This window comes from Carlito syrichta, unplaced genomic scaffold (genome assembly GCF_000164805.1).
Source record: "Carlito syrichta isolate Samal-C Ts95f unplaced genomic scaffold, Tarsius_syrichta-2.0.1 Scaffold303695, whole genome shotgun sequence".
Classification (NCBI taxonomy): Eukaryota; Metazoa; Chordata; class Mammalia; order Primates; family Tarsiidae; genus Carlito; species Carlito syrichta.
The window spans coordinates 662,729-682,926 of NW_007247791.1; the positions used below are offsets into that span (position 1 = coordinate 662,729).

Here is a 20,198-nt window from a genome sequence, read left to right on the forward strand (position 1 = left end):
TTTTTATAACCTTTTCAATTCACTATCAAAAGTCCTGGCTCTTCAGATATACTTTAAACTATAAATAAACACTGCATAGTTCTCTTTTGTGTTTTGTTTTTGTTTTTTTGAAAAATTATTGCAGTACAATGACTCCTATTTTGAATTTAGTAAGGAGCAAACAGCACAGGCGTGTGGGTGGTCCGAATGGGTCCAGGAGCCGGCCGCAGGAGCGCTGGCGGGAGTGCAGAAGTCTGGAACAGGGTTGCTGCTGGAGCAGTTCGAAGACTGAACGGGGAGCTCACTGCCACCGCGGCCGCGGCTGCTGCAGCGGCCAAGGGATTTGGTAGAATTCGTGGAGCCAATGGCTTTGAAGGTTCTTTTGAAAAGACTAACTTGACCTGCACAGGAGAGGGAGAAAGTAAAAGAACACAAGTTTTGGACTCTGTGCTTAGAATTCAGAGTGGTAGGGAGCTTTTAAAATATAGTAGCAAACTATAGAAAAAAAGTTAACCTCACACTCATGAACTGACGATGAAGTTTTCCCTTTTAAGAGTTGGAAGATACCTGAAAATGGCCAACCAGGGATGTTAGCAAGTTCTCCAGAAAAGTACTCAGCAAACTTATTTTATTTTTGTTGAAAATTATAGTTTCAGAGAAAGTATCCAGCATGAAACAAAGTTTTATGTCACCCTTAACATATACGTATTAAGAAGCAGATATTTTAAAAGACAGGATTATTAATATTTCAGAGCTATTAGACTATTTGAGTGTGTAAACTGGGTAACAGAATGCTGTTTCCAATTGTGTGAGATACTATTCAAGGAATATACAAATAATAAAATTCCACTCTTTTTTTTAAATCTTTTTTGAGCTGGAGTCTCACTCTGTCACCCAGGCTGCAGTGCAGTGGCACGCTCACAGACACTGCAGCCTCAACCTGCTAGGCTCAGGTGATCCTTCCACCACAGCCTTTCGAGTAGCTGGAACCACAGGCACATGCCACCATGCCTGGCTGATTTTTTGATTTTTGTAGAGACGAGAGCTTGTCATGTTGCCCAGGTTGGTCTTGAACCTCTGGACTCAGACAATCCTCTCATCTCTGCCTCCCAAAGGGCATCCATCTAAATTCCATTTTCAAGAAAAAAGTAAAGAAAACTTTTCTCTCCCAAATTTGAATATGTCCCACTTTTTCTTTGTGCAAATGGCAACCACATTTTCTCAGTCTTACTCTAGGATTCTAGTTCATTTGCTGCTAGTTACATCAACAAGATACCTGTTCTCATTGAGAAATTGTCTTTATTTATGGAAACAGTCATTTAGTGATAGTTAAGATGGAGGGTTTAAATACTAATAGCAACACAATTTTGACTGCTCTTTTTAAGAACCATTCACAGGATTGTCAAAAGCTGCATCTCTGCTGGCCAGAGATAGCACTCAGGGTTCTGACTGGTGGTGTTGAATTATCAGCTCTGCACAGAACTCTCTGTCTCTCAGTGCAGCTAAAATTGGGTCTTTATAGAAGAGTAAAGTAACTTCATTTGAATAAAAATAGATGATGCTACTAAATTAATTGAATCAACCCATATTGGGGTCTTGTAATAACAACTGCGGTTTTCCTTTAACTATTATTTTCATGTGTTAGCTGTACACAATAAAACCAAGTATGAATAAGTTAGATTTTGAAGCAAGATTTCAACACGCACAATTCAGCACATACTATAGATCAATATTCTTAACTTTTTATTGAGCTTTGAGTATCTCTGATGAAAACTAGTCACCTCAACCAGAAAAAAACAAAAACAAAAACAAAACAAGCACGTTTATCAATATTAATCTGCCATGTTAAGAGGTTTCACAAATCTCCTCTGGATTCCTACCAAAACATCTGGGCCAGGACAGTATAAAGGTATGTTTACTAATCTATAAGGCATATTTGGTGGGGGAAGGGCATTTCCCAGGATATATTTCCTGTTTTTACATAGTGTCCTTGTATGAATAATGAAATAAAATGAGCCACACATTTGAGACTGTGTTATTCAAAATCCAGATTCTTGAGGGTATCAACAATACCAATGCTTTGTCTCTTGGACATACTTAAACAAGAATTTGTTTTTCACTGACCTTCTCTCCTAAAAGTATCCACTAACCTCAGGACCAGATTTCACGGGATTACTTAACCTGGCTCACAAGAGTGTGACTTTTCTCCCTTCCCTATGTTCTGCGACAAATCTGAGCTCAACTCAAAAAAGTAAGGTACTGGGCCGTGAAGGTGGCAGAACACCGAAACAAATCATGAGAGCCATAATTCTATTTGGGAATAGAGGTTGAACTCTTAAATCAGTTGTTTGTCATTTCTTAGATACAGCCCATCTATTCCACTTAGTAACTGACAAAAAAAGAATCCAAGTTCAGCAGACTTTGGGACATTAAAGACAGTATAATATCTTTGTGGATGCAAGAGAACACTCACCCCCAGCGGATGTGCAGCCTTCTGGAGTTTGTTGTAAGGACTGTATTTAGGTTTCGGGGGCTTCCCGGCAGCTCTGTCTTTGTGCCTTCTACTGCTAATGTGCTATTAAAAGCAATTTAAAATGACAGCTTTTACAAAGGTATATACAAAAAGATTTCTCACAAATATTGCTTTATCCTGGAGAAGGATATGAATTATTTCATGCAAGTTTCAGAACGAGAAAAATAAAAGTCCATGTACTTTTTGTCTTGGGATTCTGATGCCTGCAGGACATATATTGTTATGCTATCCATTTTCTCCACAAATGGAAGTATCTTCTTTCTTTCTCCAGCTTTCCTGCTTATCACTGCCCATATCTCTTTTTGCAGGAAAGCATTTACAAAGGAAAGGAATGTCTGAAGGAATTTTATGTGCAAATAAACAAAAATGCCCAGGCAAGCATGAATTTATTTCCATACTAATATTTATCCTCACATTTGTACAGCCAAATGTCAACCCTTTAAATTCTAAAGATAAATAACTAAGGTGCATAAAATGAGCAAAATATTGTACCTATACATATAAAGCACAACACAGTACAAGGGGCTGAGCCTTTGGTTGGCAATGTATAACTGATCTCTTTGGAAGAAATGAGTGCAACAAGATTAATCATCCCTTCAGCAGGTGGCTGCCGGATTTAAAAATACAATACAGCACCATGTAATAAAGTACACACAATAAAAGAATAGCACAGTATGCAATTAGGTGGCACATGTAAATATCTAAACAAGTAAAAATGGAACACTGCATGTTGACCTTTAAAGAAAATCAACACTGTTGAGTGGAAAACGTGGTAGCAAAAACATCTCATAGCCCTTCTCCTCTGACTTTTTATATACTAGAACAGTAAAAACTCACTGCCAACAATTTCAGGAAGGTCCTAGATGCCGTTACATTTTAATATTCCTTCAAGCAGCTAAAATATGCATACATAAGTAAGGACAGTGAACAGAAAATAAGTGAGAATGGATGGATGGGTGGGATGGATGAATGGACGGGTGGATGGGACAGAGAGACAGAAATGACAAGGGAGAAAGGAAGCACACAGGTTCTGCTAATGAGGGTGTCCCTGTCTGTTTTCATCCTTAGAACTTGTGCCTACCTGTTTGAGTTGTGTTTCCGAGTTGACGTGCACATCACAAATTTCACAGTGAAACGTTTTGTTTTGGAGGCCCGTGTTTCCTTTATTAACAGGTCCTTTGCCTTTCACTCCTGCTCTAGGAAAGGCTTTGATAGTGCCACTTCCATTTCGGGCTTCTAGCATGGTTTTGTGCTTAGTACCTGTCAGGAATATTAAAAAGAAAGAAAGAAAGAAAAGAGGGAGGGAGGGATGGAGGGAGGGCGGAGGGAGGGAGGGAAGTAAAGATCTTAGCTAGTATATACCATCAAGAAACAGTTCAATAGCAAAATGTGATGCCATGTTTCAGTGCAGCTCTTCCAGGGATTATGGCTGAAGTACGTACATGACATAGTAGACTGTAGCAATGCGCTCTCATCATCTTATGAAGCATTATTAAATCATTCATTTTTTCTAACGCTCCATACTGCAAACAAGCACCATCAACACAGTAACTCAACTTGGGAGTCCTGAGGCGAAATTAAATGGGTGTGACTCTGCTTCATTTCCTTTTGATGCTAATAAGACATAAATGACGGCTGAAGAGGAGGAGTGATTCAGCCGCTCAAGGTATAGTTAGAGGTGATATGTAACAAATCTAATCAGTTTAAACATGGTGTGTTTACAGAGGTGGCACTAATTAAATATCCACTCTTGAAACACAATACAAACAAGCTTTCTTGGCTATGCATTTTAGGTTCAAAGAGAAAGAGTAATAGCATAAAGATCTTAATGACTCTAAAAAAAACAAAGCCATATTAGGATAGTAAAGTCCACGTTGATGGACTATGTAAACAAATGACCACCAGGATGAGGAGTGGACTTCTAGTCTTAGGAGATACACTATAGATAATGCTCCTTTTTAATAAACCAGTAACAGGTAACCCCTTTGGGCCCCCTCCCACTGTGGGAGCTTTTCTGTCCTCTCAATAAACCTTGCTTAAAAAAAAAATAATAATAAACCGGGCTCGGTGGCTCAGCCTGTAATCCCGTACCTTTGGGAGGCTGAGGTGAGTGGATTGACTGAGCCCGCGGGTTCGAGACCCCCCTGGGCAGCGAGACCTCATCTCTACAATAAATCAAAAAAATTAGCCGGGCGTGGTAGTGCGCGCCTGTAGTTCCGGCTACTTGGAAGGCTGAGGCGGAAGGATCGCCGGAGCCCAGCAGGTCGAGGCTGCGGTGGCCGGGCGCGGCCACTGCACTCCAGTCTGGGCGACAGAGTGAGACTCCAACTCAAAAAATAAATAAATAAATAAAAATAAAATAAAATAAAATAAAATAAAATAAGCCAGTAACATCTCTGGGTTGTCGCATACAATTCATGTAATTATAATGATCGATCATTAATAACAGTTGTTTTTGTTTTTTTAATCCCTTTAGTTGCATACAGTTCATAATAGTAGTTTTCGCTCATAGTTTTGCTCAAAATTTCTTTTTTTTTTCTTTTTAATTTTAAAGATGTGGGGTACCATTCAGGGTTAAGTATACAAATGTTCATTATGCAGGTGCCTTTGTTGATGAGGTGTGCCCCCACCTGGCAGTTTCCTTCAACTGCCAATCCCACCCCCTCTCCCCTATCAGTTTCCCACGACTGCCAATCCCTTTCTTATAGTATTATGATAATTGTTCAAGTTCCCCTTATGAGTGAGAATATATGGTACTCTGTTCTTTGTTAAAATTTCTTTTTTTCTTAGCAATGATAAGTATTTATTTTTCTCCCTTAGTCATGTGTTTTAGATATGAAATTTTCTTTTATAATCTTTTGTGTCCTCTCTGCCATTGTGAGTTGTAAAATATTTTTGTAGTAGTTTCTCTTTTTTAATTATTAGATGGTTGGTCAGTTCTGAGAGCATCCAAAAAAGATACTTAATTTCTGAGTCATAGGCCGGCCTCCCAGAACCTCTGAGTAATGATACGGAAAACATTGGGGTAGGGGGTGGGGGCATTCTAGGTCACTGCAGATACCATCACGTCAAATAAGTGACAAACACATGAAGTACCTTTATAGCCACCACGTGTTTCCCTTCTTCAAACTGACAATAACTTTAGAACCCAATACAAAAAGTGGACATTCCGCTGGGCTTGGTGGCTCAGCCTGTAATCCCAGTGCTTGGGGAGGCCGAGGTGTGTGGACTGCCTGAGCCCGCGGGTTCGAGACCTGCCCGAGGAACTTGGCGAGACCTCATCTCTACAACAAATCAAAAATTAGCCAAGCATGATAACGTGCGCCTGTAGTTCCAGCTTCTTGGCAGGCTAAGGCGGAAGGATCGCCGGAGCCCAGCAAGTCGAGACTGCAGTGACCGGGAGCGGCCACTGCACTCCGGTCTGGGCGATGGAGTGAGACTCCAACTCAAAAAAAAAAAAAAAAAGTGGACATTCCTGACCAATTTGAATACCCATATTCCTACCCACAGTTATTAAAATGCTCATATGTCATCATATTAGAGAAAGAGAAGAAAGTGAACACCTTACTTGTGCACACATGATTATTACAGCACTATTCACAATAGCAAACACATGAAACCAACTGTGCTCTCATCAAAAGTAGACTGGATTAAAAAATGTGGTACATATACACAACAGACTATTAAGCAGCCATAAAGAAGGACAAAATTATGAACTTTGCAGCAACGTGCATGGATTTAGAGTCTGTAATACTGAGTGATCTATCACAGAAACAAAGAACTGAGTACCACATGTTCTCACTCATAAGGGGACCCTGAACAATTATCATAATCCTTTAAGAAAGGGGGGGGCGGCGGGGGAACATTTCATCAGTAAGAATGCCTGATCTCAAACCAGGTGATATGGGGACCAAAGTGAGGCCCAAACTTTACATGTACAATGACCATTTATATACCTAACCCTGAATTGTACCCCACATCTTTAAAATAAAAATGTTTTTTAAAAAGAAAGTGAACATCTTGCAGGCAGATTGGAGGAACTGGAACATGGTACCACAGAAGTGTTCGTGGTGACAGCTGTGACGCCTCGTTGAGGGTCTCATTCCCCCTGTCCCTTGCAACAGAGCAAGCATGAATGCCTTCCGCTTTATCTGAAGATGGCATAAGTGGCCGTAAGGCAAGAAAAATGTCCTAGGGAGCAAGAAATGAATATGTGAGATGGTTGCGCAAACTTCCTTATCCCAACAGATCATTTTGCTATTTATTTATTAATTTTTCTGACTTCTTAAGTCCAACCGAGATGCACCAGTAAGATGGTTTGGTTTATGAATGCCTAAGAAGTCAATAGGAGATGGCTCTCATCCTGACATTCTTGAAAGACTCCCAATTAATTCCCTTTTGGTTAATATTTTTATGATTACGAGTGGGTGTTTGCTAGGTAGTCTGAATGGATCACAACACTGGTTCAACCTATTCAACAATATTTAAGTAATTTATCTTGTCTGGGAAGAGAGAAAAGCCAGACACAGGTGGCCTGCCTCAGCAATGAGTGTCAAGTAATAGGGAGACGAGGGAACATTTATAACACTTATCCCAAATAGTAGGGCTTAGCGACATCAGGCAAAGATCCAGAAGATAATGTGCTTCCCAGAGAATCTTTGGCAAACTAAGACCCAGCTATGCCATATCCCTGGAGGAAAAGTCAAAATAGGACATATGTGAGCTTTTGACAAAACCCATCTTCTCAGAAAATCATTGTTTGTTAGAATTATTCTATCAGTGTAGTCTCTCCACAGAAGCTAGAAAGCATTAAAAAATTAAATATATCCACCCATTTATGCCTTATACACACACATATACATATGGATTAAAATGTGGCAATTTGGGGGAAGGGAACTTCAACTAACATCTCTGACTCTGGGCTGGGCGCAATGGCTGAAGCCTGTAATTCCAGCACTTTGGGAGACTGAGGTGAGAGGACTGCCTGAGCTTAAGGGTTTGAGACCAGCCCGGGCAACTTGCAAGATCTAGTCTCTACAATAAATCAAAAAGTTAGCTGGGTGTGGTGGTGCACACCTGTAGTTCTAGCTACTTGGAAGGCTGAAGTGGAAGGATCGCCAGAGCCCGGCAGGTAGAGGCTGGGATCCAGCCTTGGTGACAGAGTGAGGCTCCAACTCCAATTCCAAAAAAAAAAAAAAAAAAATCTTTGACTCTGGGGTCACTACTTATCATCAAATAAAGTGGAACTTTTATACAGTATAACCTCAAGCATTTAGTAACAGATTGTCCATCATAATTAAATAACTATTGGACAGTTTTTTAAGATCTCAAAGTTTGAAAAGACAGTAAGGGTAGCTATATTTCCTCCAAATACAGCTAAAATTTAGTAAATTGTACCCTTAATTTTATTCAAAAATTTTGAAAGATAATACATGCATTAATAATATAAACATAGTGATTATTAGAAGTCCTAGTTATTGAATCTGCAAAATATTTCAGATACTTTGCTACATTTTGTACCTGCTCGCAGTTAAACCTTATGAGTTAGGTGCTATTAGTACCCCCACTTTAAAGATAGCAAACAGAGACTCAGAATGGTTAAGGTGCATGCTTGTGGTCACAAAGCGAGCACTATTTGAATTTCCTGGCAGATAGAAAGCAGGTTTCAAGTCTCCAGACATTCACGAAGGATTTCTAACCCCTCTGGATTCGGTTACATATGCATCTCTCACAGAACCTTTAATTTTCTCAATTGTTAATATAGTCCATTCTCAACTTGGATTTTAATCTTTCTAATTCTCCTTCTACCTCCTTCCCTCTCCTTTTTTTTTCCTTCATAATGCTCTTTTTGGCTTAGCAAAGCACCACGAATCATGACGCTTCCAAAAACTGTGGCCTGGTAAGGCCAGCAATAGCCCCTCTTGTTTCAGCAGGACGTAAACATCTTGCAATGTTGTGCCTTCCTCTGTGATGTCACCTTCTGCACTTCACTCCTGAAGGAGAGAATCTGCCAGAAGCTAAGTGGGCTATTTTTCTACTGTCACTTTTAAAAGGCTAACACTAACGAAGACTTCCATTTGAAGCTTCGTGATTTTTGGAAGGTGAAGCCTCACTCCAACTAGTTTAAATTCAGCAAGGCATTAAGGCTCCAAAAACCCAGTACTTGTTTGCTTTCTGTTTATTTCTTTATTGGGGGGGGACACTTTGGAGCAAGATACACGTTGGTCTTATATCTGTAAAAATCAAGATCATATGGGGGAAGGGGTTGGTCTTCCCTTTCATTTCCCATCACTTTTATCACTCCCCTTTTAAGCTGGCTTTTAAACTGGCATAAAGGAAAAGTAGGTAAGCAGGGAGATTGTCAAATTACCTTTAAAAATTTAATAAATCATTCTTTAAAAGTAATTCTCATGAACTAAGAAAAAATTTAAAGCAGAAAACATGATTTCACCATGCCACTAGAGGCATATTCAAATATCAATAACGGTTATCATGTACCAATCTTTGATCTTGTATTTGTATATGCATATTTTTAAAAATTGAGATAAGTTAGCTAAAGTGGCTTTGCATAAAAGTTCCTATGGAATTATATATACTTTTAGAAATACACTTGATTTTTAATGACAGCACAGCTTTGCAATACACGGAGATAATATATTTAGACACTTATCTAATATTAGACATTTGTATTATTTCCTTTTATTTCTCTATATAATTAGGTTGTAATGAGCATCCCACTCATTAAATCTTTTATTACATATTTGATTGTTTCCTTAGGATAGATTTTCATAATTACTATTATAGGGACAAAGAATACGACTATTTTTAAGACTCTCGATTCAAACTGCCAAATTACTTTCTAAACATCACAAAGAAAGTGTCAGAGAGATTTATTTTATAGGAAAGTCTAGTTTGATATAGTCTGTAAAATGTGTTCCTCTATAAAATAAATTTTAATGCCTTCAAGTTTAATTTTTCAGAATGCTCAATAAATACTATTCAATAGCATTGAACTACATCTTTAACAAACAGATATAACGGCCAACAATAGTTTAGTTACCTTCTCATTGGCAAGTTCAATGATTCAGCTTATAGATACATGTGTAAAGTGGTCAGTCTCCACGCAAAGAGCAAAGTGAAAAGGTACATTTTTTTCTGCATTAATTTATGATAGTTTGTATAATAGCATGATACCATGTGTGTGTCCTAAGGAAAAGAAGTTCTCCTGAATCTATACACCTGGAATATTTAATTGCTATCAAAAGTTTCCATGTGCTCTTTTTAAACCTCTAAATGTCAGATGAACCTACGACTACCTTGACCTCCTATCTGGTATGCCTTTTCCATGTAAATTTTGTCTTAGAGAAGAAAACTTTGGTTCATTTTATCAGAATAATAACAAACACTAGGCACCCAGAGTGGCATCCAGGTATCAGGTGACCAACTAATGGCCCAAATAAGAAAAACCATTGTGTCATTTTGGCCAGTTCTCTGGTTGGAAATATGTATCTAAAGTCCGATTTGCAGAGGTGAATGTATAGACAAAGCAAGAAATCTAAAGCAGAAGGAAAAAAAAAACAACCTTGCTTTTGGCATCAGAAGAGGCCCCAGAGGGATTGTGCTAGAGACAGAAGGAGGAAGGAGATAAGCTGCACCATGGATCCAGTGACCAAAGGAAGCCCAGAGAAGAGCTCGGCAGACTGAGAAACCGATGGGCTGACACATGACTCGCCTTGTAACGGGGAAGATGAACATGGAATCAACATAGCAGTGACCCTTGACATTCTCATGTGAGGAGAAATATCAGGCATCCAGAAAATGTCTTTTACCCATAATGCCCTGAAACACTGACTTACAGGGAACAATGAGGCTGCAGACAAACATGGAACAAGCTTTATGTGTCCCGATCTCTCCTTTAAAATAAGGCCCTTCTTTAAGACCACGGAAAGTGCTTTTTGAGCCCTTCCCCAAGAAAGCCCAGCAAAAAGGTCTTCATATAATTAACACTCAAGAATCAATAAGTGGACAAATTAGACACACTTCCACAGTGTCACTGAAATATGATGCTGTCTTAGATGTTTATAAAAGCAGTGCTTTTGTTTACTTTATGTCTAAACTAGTTTTTTTTTTAACTCTTTAAAAAAAAAGCAACAGAGGCTTTGGGTAGAAAATTCAAAGACCACAGAAGGGCATATAAGTAAATTGAAAAGCAAAAGCCTGCTTCCCTCTCAACTTCAAGATATAAGCCCTCAGTAGTGATACATTTTCATGTGTAAACATTCCGAAATATTGCGAGCATCAATTATATGAGGTATAGGCAGGAAAAATAATACAGGTTGAATATTCCACTGGTTTGCACATGAAAACCATTTTAGCCACTTGAAACACGATCAGTCATATAAATCTACACAGCCAGAAAATGCATCTTGACACCTCTCTGAAGTCACTCATTCTGGTTGTCAATCAGTGAGAGGTTACCAGGTGTGAAATAAGTAAACCTTGAATGCTCGCATGAATGTAAAATTAAAAAAATTATTAGATAATATACTCCAAATCATTCACTATCACAATACCCTAAACATATTTATGAATTATAGGTCTAGTACACAGCCCAGTGGAAACTTTTAGGATGATGGAAATATTCTAGATCCATACAGATGCACTACAACTGAGAAACTGGGCTGGAAATTAATTTCAATTGAAATAGCCACCCAAGACCAGTGGTGTGAGACAGTACAGCTCTAATATTCAAATATAATCTGCATGATATGGAACACAGAGGAAGTATGAGGCTAAATTGTTTTTTCTTTTTAATATCATTTGTAGAAAGTTTAAAGTATGACAGCAGAATTGTGATAGGAGAGTCTCTATTTCTATTTTCAATCAAATGAAAGCCTTGCCATTACTCTAGAAAACGCTGATTAGAAGTGCCAAATCATCATTGGGCTTTAATAATGAGGTCACGAACATTGACCACAGATGACTGGCTTAAATGAGCTTTTCACATGAAACAAGTCTCTACATATCTTATTTCTGAGCACAGAATCCCCCACTAGACATGGACTGCTTGAAGGCAATGACTAGGGCTTGCTTGCAGTTGTATGCTCAGGAATAAGTTTTATGCATCTAACACATAACAGATAATCAAGAAAATTAGTTGAAGTCTTAGATACCAAGACAAATTGATACCAAACACTGAACTTTTTTTTTCTTGTTGATGAAAAAAACTTACAAGCTCAGGCTCTGAAATTGTGCAGGTCCAATTTTGCCTCCTCCATTAGCTGTGGGAGCTTAGGCTTCTTTGTGCCTCAATGTCCTCAGTTATTTTTTTAAAAAGGAAATTATCTGCTCTATCAAAGTACTGTATTTAATGCATTGATTGTTTTAAGCAGTATTCTTGGCACTTTGATGTGCTCAATAAATTTTAATCAATCTTCTCTCTCTCCTTCTTAACAATGTTGCTTTTGTAAAGGCAAAAGTTGAGAACTCTATGAGCATTTTAAAATTTAGCCAAGTCTGTCCTTTGATAACTATCTTTTCAGTATATTGAAACTTAGAGAGGGATAGAATAAACTCTGTCTAGGGATGAGTTTAGTGAAAATGATTGAATATTACCACTTTAAGTAATTACCAGAAAAATGTGTACAAATTAGTAATGAGCTTTAACTATAAAACATTTCAAAGGTGTTTTTTTTTTCAATTATACAGAGAAAAATGTCAAAATTAGTTAAACCAAGCATTACCTAGTAGGATGTTTCGGGGGAATTTATATCAAGAAAAAGATAAAAATATATGTTTTAGTATCCGTTGCCATAATATACAAGTTGAAGGGAGCTTCCAGATCTCTTAAAAGGACTATGTGTTTAAAGCACTTTTAGACTATTTTGTAAACCTTGATCATCAGCTCAGTAGAGGTACTTCTCTTTCCAAATTCTGAAAAAAATATCAAAGTAGGAATCCCTCTGTTCAAATCCCATATTCCAATGTATAGAATACAGATCAATTAACTGCAAGTTCAAATGGTTACACATTAGTGAAACACAGAAATAGGAAACAAATAAAATAACTGACCACTGAATAATGCTAGCAGCAGCTGTGGTCACATTAATCATCCTGCCATAATATTTGATCCTTAAAAGGTGCCATATGGCTTCTTAACTCAGAGAAAGAGAAAGGGAGAGAGAGAGAGAGAGAGAGAGAGAGAGAGAGAGAGAGAGAGAGAGAGAGAGAGAGAGAGAGAGAGCCGGATAGCCCAGAGAGTACAATATACTTTCCTAGATTCACACAGAAAAGTCATCTGCATATCTGAAGGTAAAAATTAAGTCGAATCCCTTCTAGACCATTCTGTTGTCCCATACCATGGTCAGTGTTTGATAAAAATTGTATTCCCAAAACTTGCTTGTGGTCAGTTGATCAGAATTAAGAATGCATTTTCTAAGATTAAAATAAAAATATGTTTTGAAATATTGCTGGACTTACGTGAGTGGTCCATAGATGCACAATTCCACACTCAGTGCTCAGACCCTACTTTAAGTCTACAATGTGTTTCCAAAGGGGAAAAATATGAAAAAAAAACCCCATAGAATTATTATTCAGATGCAAAAGAAACATCATCCCACCCTGCAGCATGGCTGCTTCACAATCAAACCTGCCTTCAAATCTGATTCCCTGAAAAACACAGTCCAATCTAAACAGTGGTTTTCTAATACCTGGCTCTAGAAGAAAGCCAAAAAGTCTTTTGAAGTTCTATTGGAGGGGTAGGATAAATGTAGGGTGCAGTGGAGTTCTAAAGTTGGAACAGTGCTTGTGGTCTTCCCTGAGTACAGACAATAAACGGGTGTATTTAAAGACAAGTGAGAAAACAATAATTAAATGAACCAAATGGACTCTGCTGTCTGCTTTCCACTAGCACCATGAGAAGGAGACTCTAAATGTCAGTGATGGAGGATGACCTCGCAAAAAGTCTTGTTAACATATATTCTAAACAATCAACATGATTATTATTGAGATTTAGTGTGTGCTGTTAGTCGATTTATATTACTTATCTGTAACAGATGTCACACAAGTTCCCCCCCACCCCGCCCCACGAATTCAGTTGCAGGGTTTTGTATTGTTAGTAAGTTCATGATAGTCCCAAATACCTTCTCTCACTAAGGACACTGTGCATGCATTCAAGCCCTGTGGTGCTACATCTTTTAAAACATGTAAACAGTAGATTATAAATCAACAATGATAGCACAGTGATGATAACGTTTAAAAAAAACCAATTTGAATTATAGTTCCAATTCTGTCATTCTACGTAACCAATAGAAGTTGTGATGTTTAAATCAGTGAACTGTGGAGTGTAACAGTTTTGTCGAGTAAGTGCCAGTTGTCCAAGTGGGTCCCTGGCTAAACAATGGCTTCTGTATTGGCTGTCTTCCCTCCTCTCTTTTTTTTCCTACTCACCTAGCCTGTTACCTTCACTTCCCTAAAAAAATTATTTGTCCCCAACCCTTGTTTCAGAATCTACTTCTTAGGAAATCCAAATAAAATCATACCACTATCATCCTTTGATGAACCCTACAAGCAGGGCTCCTATTCCTGCAGAGTAGGTCTTCTTTAACTTGCCTCTAACCTTCCCTTCGTCAGACCCTAAGGGGAAGATACGGAGGTGGCCAGTATGGGCGCGGCAGTTGCTGGGATACAGAGTTACATTCACACTCATCTTCATCTAGAGAAAGTCCCAGACATGATGAGTCTCCCAACACTGTTCCAAATACAAGTGATACAGCCGAATGTGGACATCAAAAATAGTCGACCAGGGGGGTCCAAGAGCTCCTATTTATGGTCTTTTCTTCTTCTTTGGCTACCTTTCATCCTGTCACAGCTTGCTAGTGCAAGTCTAGGAAGAGTTCTAAAATCTGCACGAGGCCTGAGATTCTGAATGGTGCTTCTGAGGCAGGAAGGGAATACAGGGAAAAGGACACCCGAGGAGCAGCTTGAAAAACAAAGGGAGTGGCCACGACCTGCAAGCCATGCTGAAGGTTCAGAGGGAACTCGCCAATAAAGGAATTCAAGTAGGGGGTGACGCCACAATCACTTCCTTAAACTCTCAGCTGAGGTTGTTGTGGTAAGTAGCACCACCTACAAAACACTATGAATGTATTCTCTTTTTTTCCCCAAACTGCAGCTTCCCAGACCCTAAAGATAACGATCAGGATCCCTGGGTAGTGCCTATATACAATATTTTAAAAGCTTCATAGGTCACTTGGACACACAAAGCAGAGATGAGGACCTAGAACAAGAATATGAAAAATGCTGACCCGATGTGATGTAATCAAAAAAGTAACTCATTCTTTGCTTCTTAATCAGATGTTTCTGATAAAAATTCAGGAAAGATTCCCAAATTCTTGGCAAAATAACTCCAGGCTCAAAGGGCATGAATGATCTGTCAAAATGTATTCCCCTCCCCCCCAACGAATGTTTCTTCGTCACTCTGTGGAATGAGCAAGAATTCCTGAGAAATAGATGGACTATCAGTGATGTTTACACTCTCCCAGTATCTCACATCCAGGAAGAAATGCATTTGCATGAATAAACACATGGAAAATCTGTCTGGTACCGGGTCAGATGCTTTTCTGTGTTTCTCAGCCATTGAACGCATGAACTCTCCCTGACTACAACTAATGCCGTATGCAGGAGGAAGATATGTGCTGAAGTAATTGTTCTCCATCTGCAGTTACTCCTTAGAGCCTTGAAGTCATTACTTGAATATTACCATATTACCAGTGCAGCACCACGATTGGTCAGTGGCTCAACATATAGCTGCAATATTAACTCAGGGTATGATTCACAAATGATTCTTCTTCTATTATAGCTGCTGATAGAGTCCTGACAATGAACCCAGTCTTTTGGACAAAAGTTGATCTTGGCAATGAATCCAGTCTTTAGAGAAAAGCTGATCATTGTTAGAGAGAGACAGAGACAGAAAGAAAGAGTGAGAATACAGAGATAAATATATGTGTGTGTGTGTGTGTGTGTGTGTGTGTGTGTGTGTGTGTGCGCATAAAAATACATATATGTGTACATTATACACACATACCACACACACAAGCATGCACAGGACAGCTGGATGAATCCAAAAGATATTGGTATATTGGGAGAGCATTGTCCAGTCTGGCTTGTCAGCATTGCAGTACTTTTTCTTTCTCCCATTAAAGTTTAGCCTGTAAGTCAGAAAGATCTGGGTTTGAATCATGGGTCTGTCACTTAATTAGTCATGTTGTGTGTCTTCTGAGTCTCAAATAAATGAAAAGGAATAACATATTTAAGGTATTGCAAAGTTATTGGAAAGGGTAAATAAAATATTACATTTAAAAATCCTACTTTAATGAATACACACAATAAAAACTTTCTTAATTGTCCAGGTTCCATAGATCTACCCAAATAGCATTATTGCCATAAAAATCATAAGAGAGGGGTCTTAGCCAAAAGTACTTAGCATCGTGCAACCACATTTTGCAGCAATATTATGGGTACAATTTTAGGAAATTTCATTTAGATGCAAATGCATGAAAATACATAAACAATCTAGAAATCATACAAATGCAAAATAAATCTTAGGATTATATTTCACTTTATCTCCTAATGTTTATTAAAACACACACACACACACACACACACACACACACACCATGGCCTGCAAACCCTGGAAACCATTCCTTGCCCCCATGTACATAACACTTTGTCTGTCATTTTTATTTTTTAATGGCTCATGAATTCCATGTAATAATTGCCAGTTTTTCTCCACCCCACTGTCCCCTGCTGCAAAATATCTAATCTATTCAGAGGAGGATAATTGCAGAGCTGTTGAGACAGAAAAGAACTCGCTGCATCTCACCGCTGTTATGTGCCTCCAGCTGTGAGGCGGAGTTGACAGCAACCTTGCATAGCGAACAGTAAAGAAGCCGTTTTGCCTTTTCTTCCTCAGTCTCCGTGGAAGGACATGAGCTGTTGCCGGTGGCTGTCGTGGGGCTTTTTTCCACTTTAGAGGTGATCTCAGTTGTCATAACACTGCTTTTGTGGATTTCCACAGTTGTCGTCGTTGATATTGCTGGTGTCTCTGCGGTACTGTCTGCATTCAAAAGAGCATGGAGGAAAGGGAGAGAAACAGTGGTATTATCTTTTCCCATTTGGAAACATATCACTGACATTACATTCTACTAATAATGACATGAGCAGTCAGCAGCTGCCGCCTGTCAACCATGCATCAATCACCTCATGCGAAAATGTACATAAATGGCCACATTTGATTTCATATATTGAAATAAATAATTCAGATGACTCTGGAAAATATACATAAATACAATTTGAAAATATGCTATGGAGTTGGCCGAGTGCAGTGGCCCATGCCTGTAAGCCCAGCACACAGGGGGTACTGAGGTGGGTGGACTGCTTGAGCCCAGGAGTTCAAGACCCGTCTAGGTAACATAGTGGGGCCTTGTGTGTATAAAAAAAAAAAATCAAAAAGTTGACCAAGCTTGGTGGTGTACACCTGTAGATCCAGCTACTTGGGAGGCTGAGGCAGGAAGATTGCCTGAGCCCAGGAGGTCGCGGCTGTAGTAAGTTATAATCATGCCACTGCACTCCAGCCTGGATGACAGAGTGAGACCCTGATTCAACAAAAACAGTTCTATGGAATAAAGATATCCACAAATTCTTTTTGTTAATATGTGGTCTTAGTTAAAACATATTTACAATATGTTTTACTCTATATACATATATTTCTACACAGATGTTTTTAAAAAAAATAAAACAGAAGGTAAGTACTTTAAAAATACTCTTTTCTTTACTACTTATCTTTCTATTTTTTTCTTTAATAAAAAACTGGTACAGATGCTTTTGAATGTGCTTATGCAAAGGAAGAAAGGAAGAAGGGAGGAAGGAAGAAAGGGACAGAGGGAGGAAGGGAGGAAGAAAAGAAAGAAAGAAAGAAAGAAAGAAAGAAAGAAAGAAAGAAAGAAAGAAAGAAAGAAAGGAAGGAAGGAAGGAAGGAAGGAAGGAAGGAAGGAAGGAAGGAAGGAAGGAAGGAAGAAAGGAGGAAAGAAAGGAGGAACGAAAGAAATGTAACCCTGATGCCATAATTGCTTTGTCCAGATCAGCAGTTCATAAAATCATTGCTCTGTTATAATTCAACACCAGGTACAAAATCTTCAGTACCAAAAGAAGAGAAATTCTAGTTCAGCATATTTATCCAATGCATGTGCTGTACCAGGTTGTAAGCCGGGAGGTTGTGCACAAGTATTCAAGCATTAATAGCCTCTCTTCACAAGGAATTCACAGAGTGGTCACACAATGTTGTTGTCACGTCGTTTCAAGAGTTTAATGACCATGAAAGTGTTGATGCACTGAAATCCTACAACCCTTCTGGCCCCAAAGTCTGATTCTAAATCTGGAGACATCAACCTTCAAAGTAAAACCACCCCGGGCTAACTTTACTTAAGTACACACAGCTCTCCTTTCAAATATGCCAATCACTCTGATGTCCACAATGTCTGCCACAACCCAGTAACAAACTGTAAGGGAGTTCTATACTCAGATCCTATCTACCCTTATGGTACTTTTCCCAGCCTTTCAGCTCTTTCTTAACTTCCTATCTATACTATTCCCAGGCCGCCTCTCCAGCTACAGCTGCTCTCGGAACTATCTCTCATTCCATATGCTTCTATGGTCACTATTGAATGTTACAGTGAAGAGTTCAGGATAAAGGGATTGGGGAGGGATATGAGGACCCATGTTCTCCTTGCTTAAATGCTTATTACTTGTTAGTTCATGCTAGCAAGACTTGACTGCAGTCACATGATGCCTCTGGACTATCCTCTTTGATCCAAGTGTGGGGGTGAGAATATGGGTGAGGCTGTTTATTGCTACTTTTCTAAATATGGCATCAGAAACACTTGTCAATATGAAGAGAAATGAACTCTTGTTAAGGGCTGTTGTGTAAGAAAAAAACTTCATCTGGATCTTGCTTCCTTTGCCTGACATTTCACACACTTTTCATCACTTATTTAGCTGCTAAAATCAAGTAAGTGCCTTTCAATGGTGTGGAGAGCATTCCTGGCCATGTTTTAAGGAAAAAAAAAATCATACTGCAAATCAGTGTCTCATGGTTGGAAAAAATAAATAAGATTGCTCTAACCCCAAGTGTTGCCACTAAAATACCTTTATTCTCTTGCACACTGTAAAGTCCACTTGCTGATTAATTTTATTTGCTTGCTAAAGTCCCATTATTAAAATATTAGGTAACAAGCAGAAAACTTCTCTGAGAACTTACGAGGCATAAAACACAACTTTAAGATGGTGCCATAGCTCTTTGTTGTCCCCGATAAATCAGAAGTGATTATTTGAAATAAGCATGCGTACCTGTGCCTGTGAGTAAATAGCGAGCAGCCAATTTGCTAAATGTTTTTATGTAATTATAAATAATTTTATAAACGTATAGAATAATTTCATTCAAATTTCACACAAGGCTGTGAGAATGAGAAAATTCCAGAAGTTAAGACAATTTCCCAAAGTCACACAAGTAGTCTATGGTGAGCCAGATCAAAGCATTTAATGGAAAAAGATCAGAGATTTGGAAAGAAAAAAAAAAATGTTGGGAAAAAAAAAAAACTCTTGGCCAGGATTGTGATTCTCCATAGTAAGGTTACAACAGCAGTGGGCTAAAGTCACTAAATTGTTCTTTTGATCCTCTCTATGAGGAATAACAGCCATGGATACAGATATCATATTTAAACCTAGTGTGGCCACATACTGAAGTCAGAGTGTGATATTGTGGGTATTTATTTCACTGAAATCTACCATGGTAAAGATTTCCCCAGTAATACCCTACTTCTCACAACTTTTCCTCTGGTTTGACATGTTTATTTTATGTTTTGAACTGACAATGACACAGAGCATAGATCATAGTAATCCTAAGTTAACTTTCCTATTTACAGAGAAATTTGTTAACAAAAGTATAGAATAAACAAAGTCATGAATCTTCCAATCCCTGTGACAGCTACATTAGTGCCTCTTCTGACCCCAGAGGATAATGTACATTTATACCTAAGACACCATAAGATTAGAGACAGCAGATTCTCTATGCCTAAGGCTTAGTGAAGTATTAAGATTTCTTAAGGCGAGTTCCTTGCATGAGACAGGCTCAGGGGAATTAATATCAAAACTCTTAATTTCTAGCATTCCTACTTTGTGGCATGTTTTTGACCACACAGCTAAGCACAGTTCATTTACTTTCTAAGCTTGTGGTTAATTTGATAGAAATACAAAGTTATAGTTTTCATTTTAAATGTAATATGCAAATTTTGACTCCATAAAGGTAGGGTTACAATTAATTTATAACAAGGCATACATTTTCACTTACTTTTGTTTTGTCAGTGATAAAGGGGCCTTTTTCAAGCCGAGAAATAAAGTAAATATATTTTAAGATTATGCCTCACTCAAGGATTATCAATGAATTTTGTATATTACATGCAAAATTATATACAGTAAAGAGGTATGTGTCTCTTATCCACTCATTAAAATAGAGTCTTTTTTTTTTAGATTGGAAAATATAGTGTATTTAGAAAGTAGATTGGAGAGAGAGAGAAAGACTGGGGAAGGGGCAGAGAAACATGACCCAAAAATATAATCTTAAATAGAATCT

General features: G+C 38.4%; 1 protein-coding gene across 1 annotated transcript in view; it reads right to left on the reverse strand.

Moving 5' to 3' along the window:
- The window catches only part of ZNF385D (zinc finger protein 385D), a 137,651-nt gene that overhangs the window by 2,601 nt on the left and 114,852 nt on the right, over positions 1–20,198 (reverse strand). Inside the window, exons 3-6 of the mRNA XM_008059075.2 lie at positions 16,395–16,628; positions 3,594–3,772; positions 2,453–2,554; positions 1–380 (exon numbers count right to left, since the gene is read on the reverse strand). The exon at positions 1–380 is cut by the window's left edge and continues 2,601 nt beyond it. Coding sequence (XP_008057266.1) covers positions 147–380; positions 2,453–2,554; positions 3,594–3,772; positions 16,395–16,628 — 749 coding nt within the window. The 3' untranslated portion in view covers positions 1–146. The remainder of the gene's footprint in view (positions 381–2,452; positions 2,555–3,593; positions 3,773–16,394; positions 16,629–20,198) is intronic.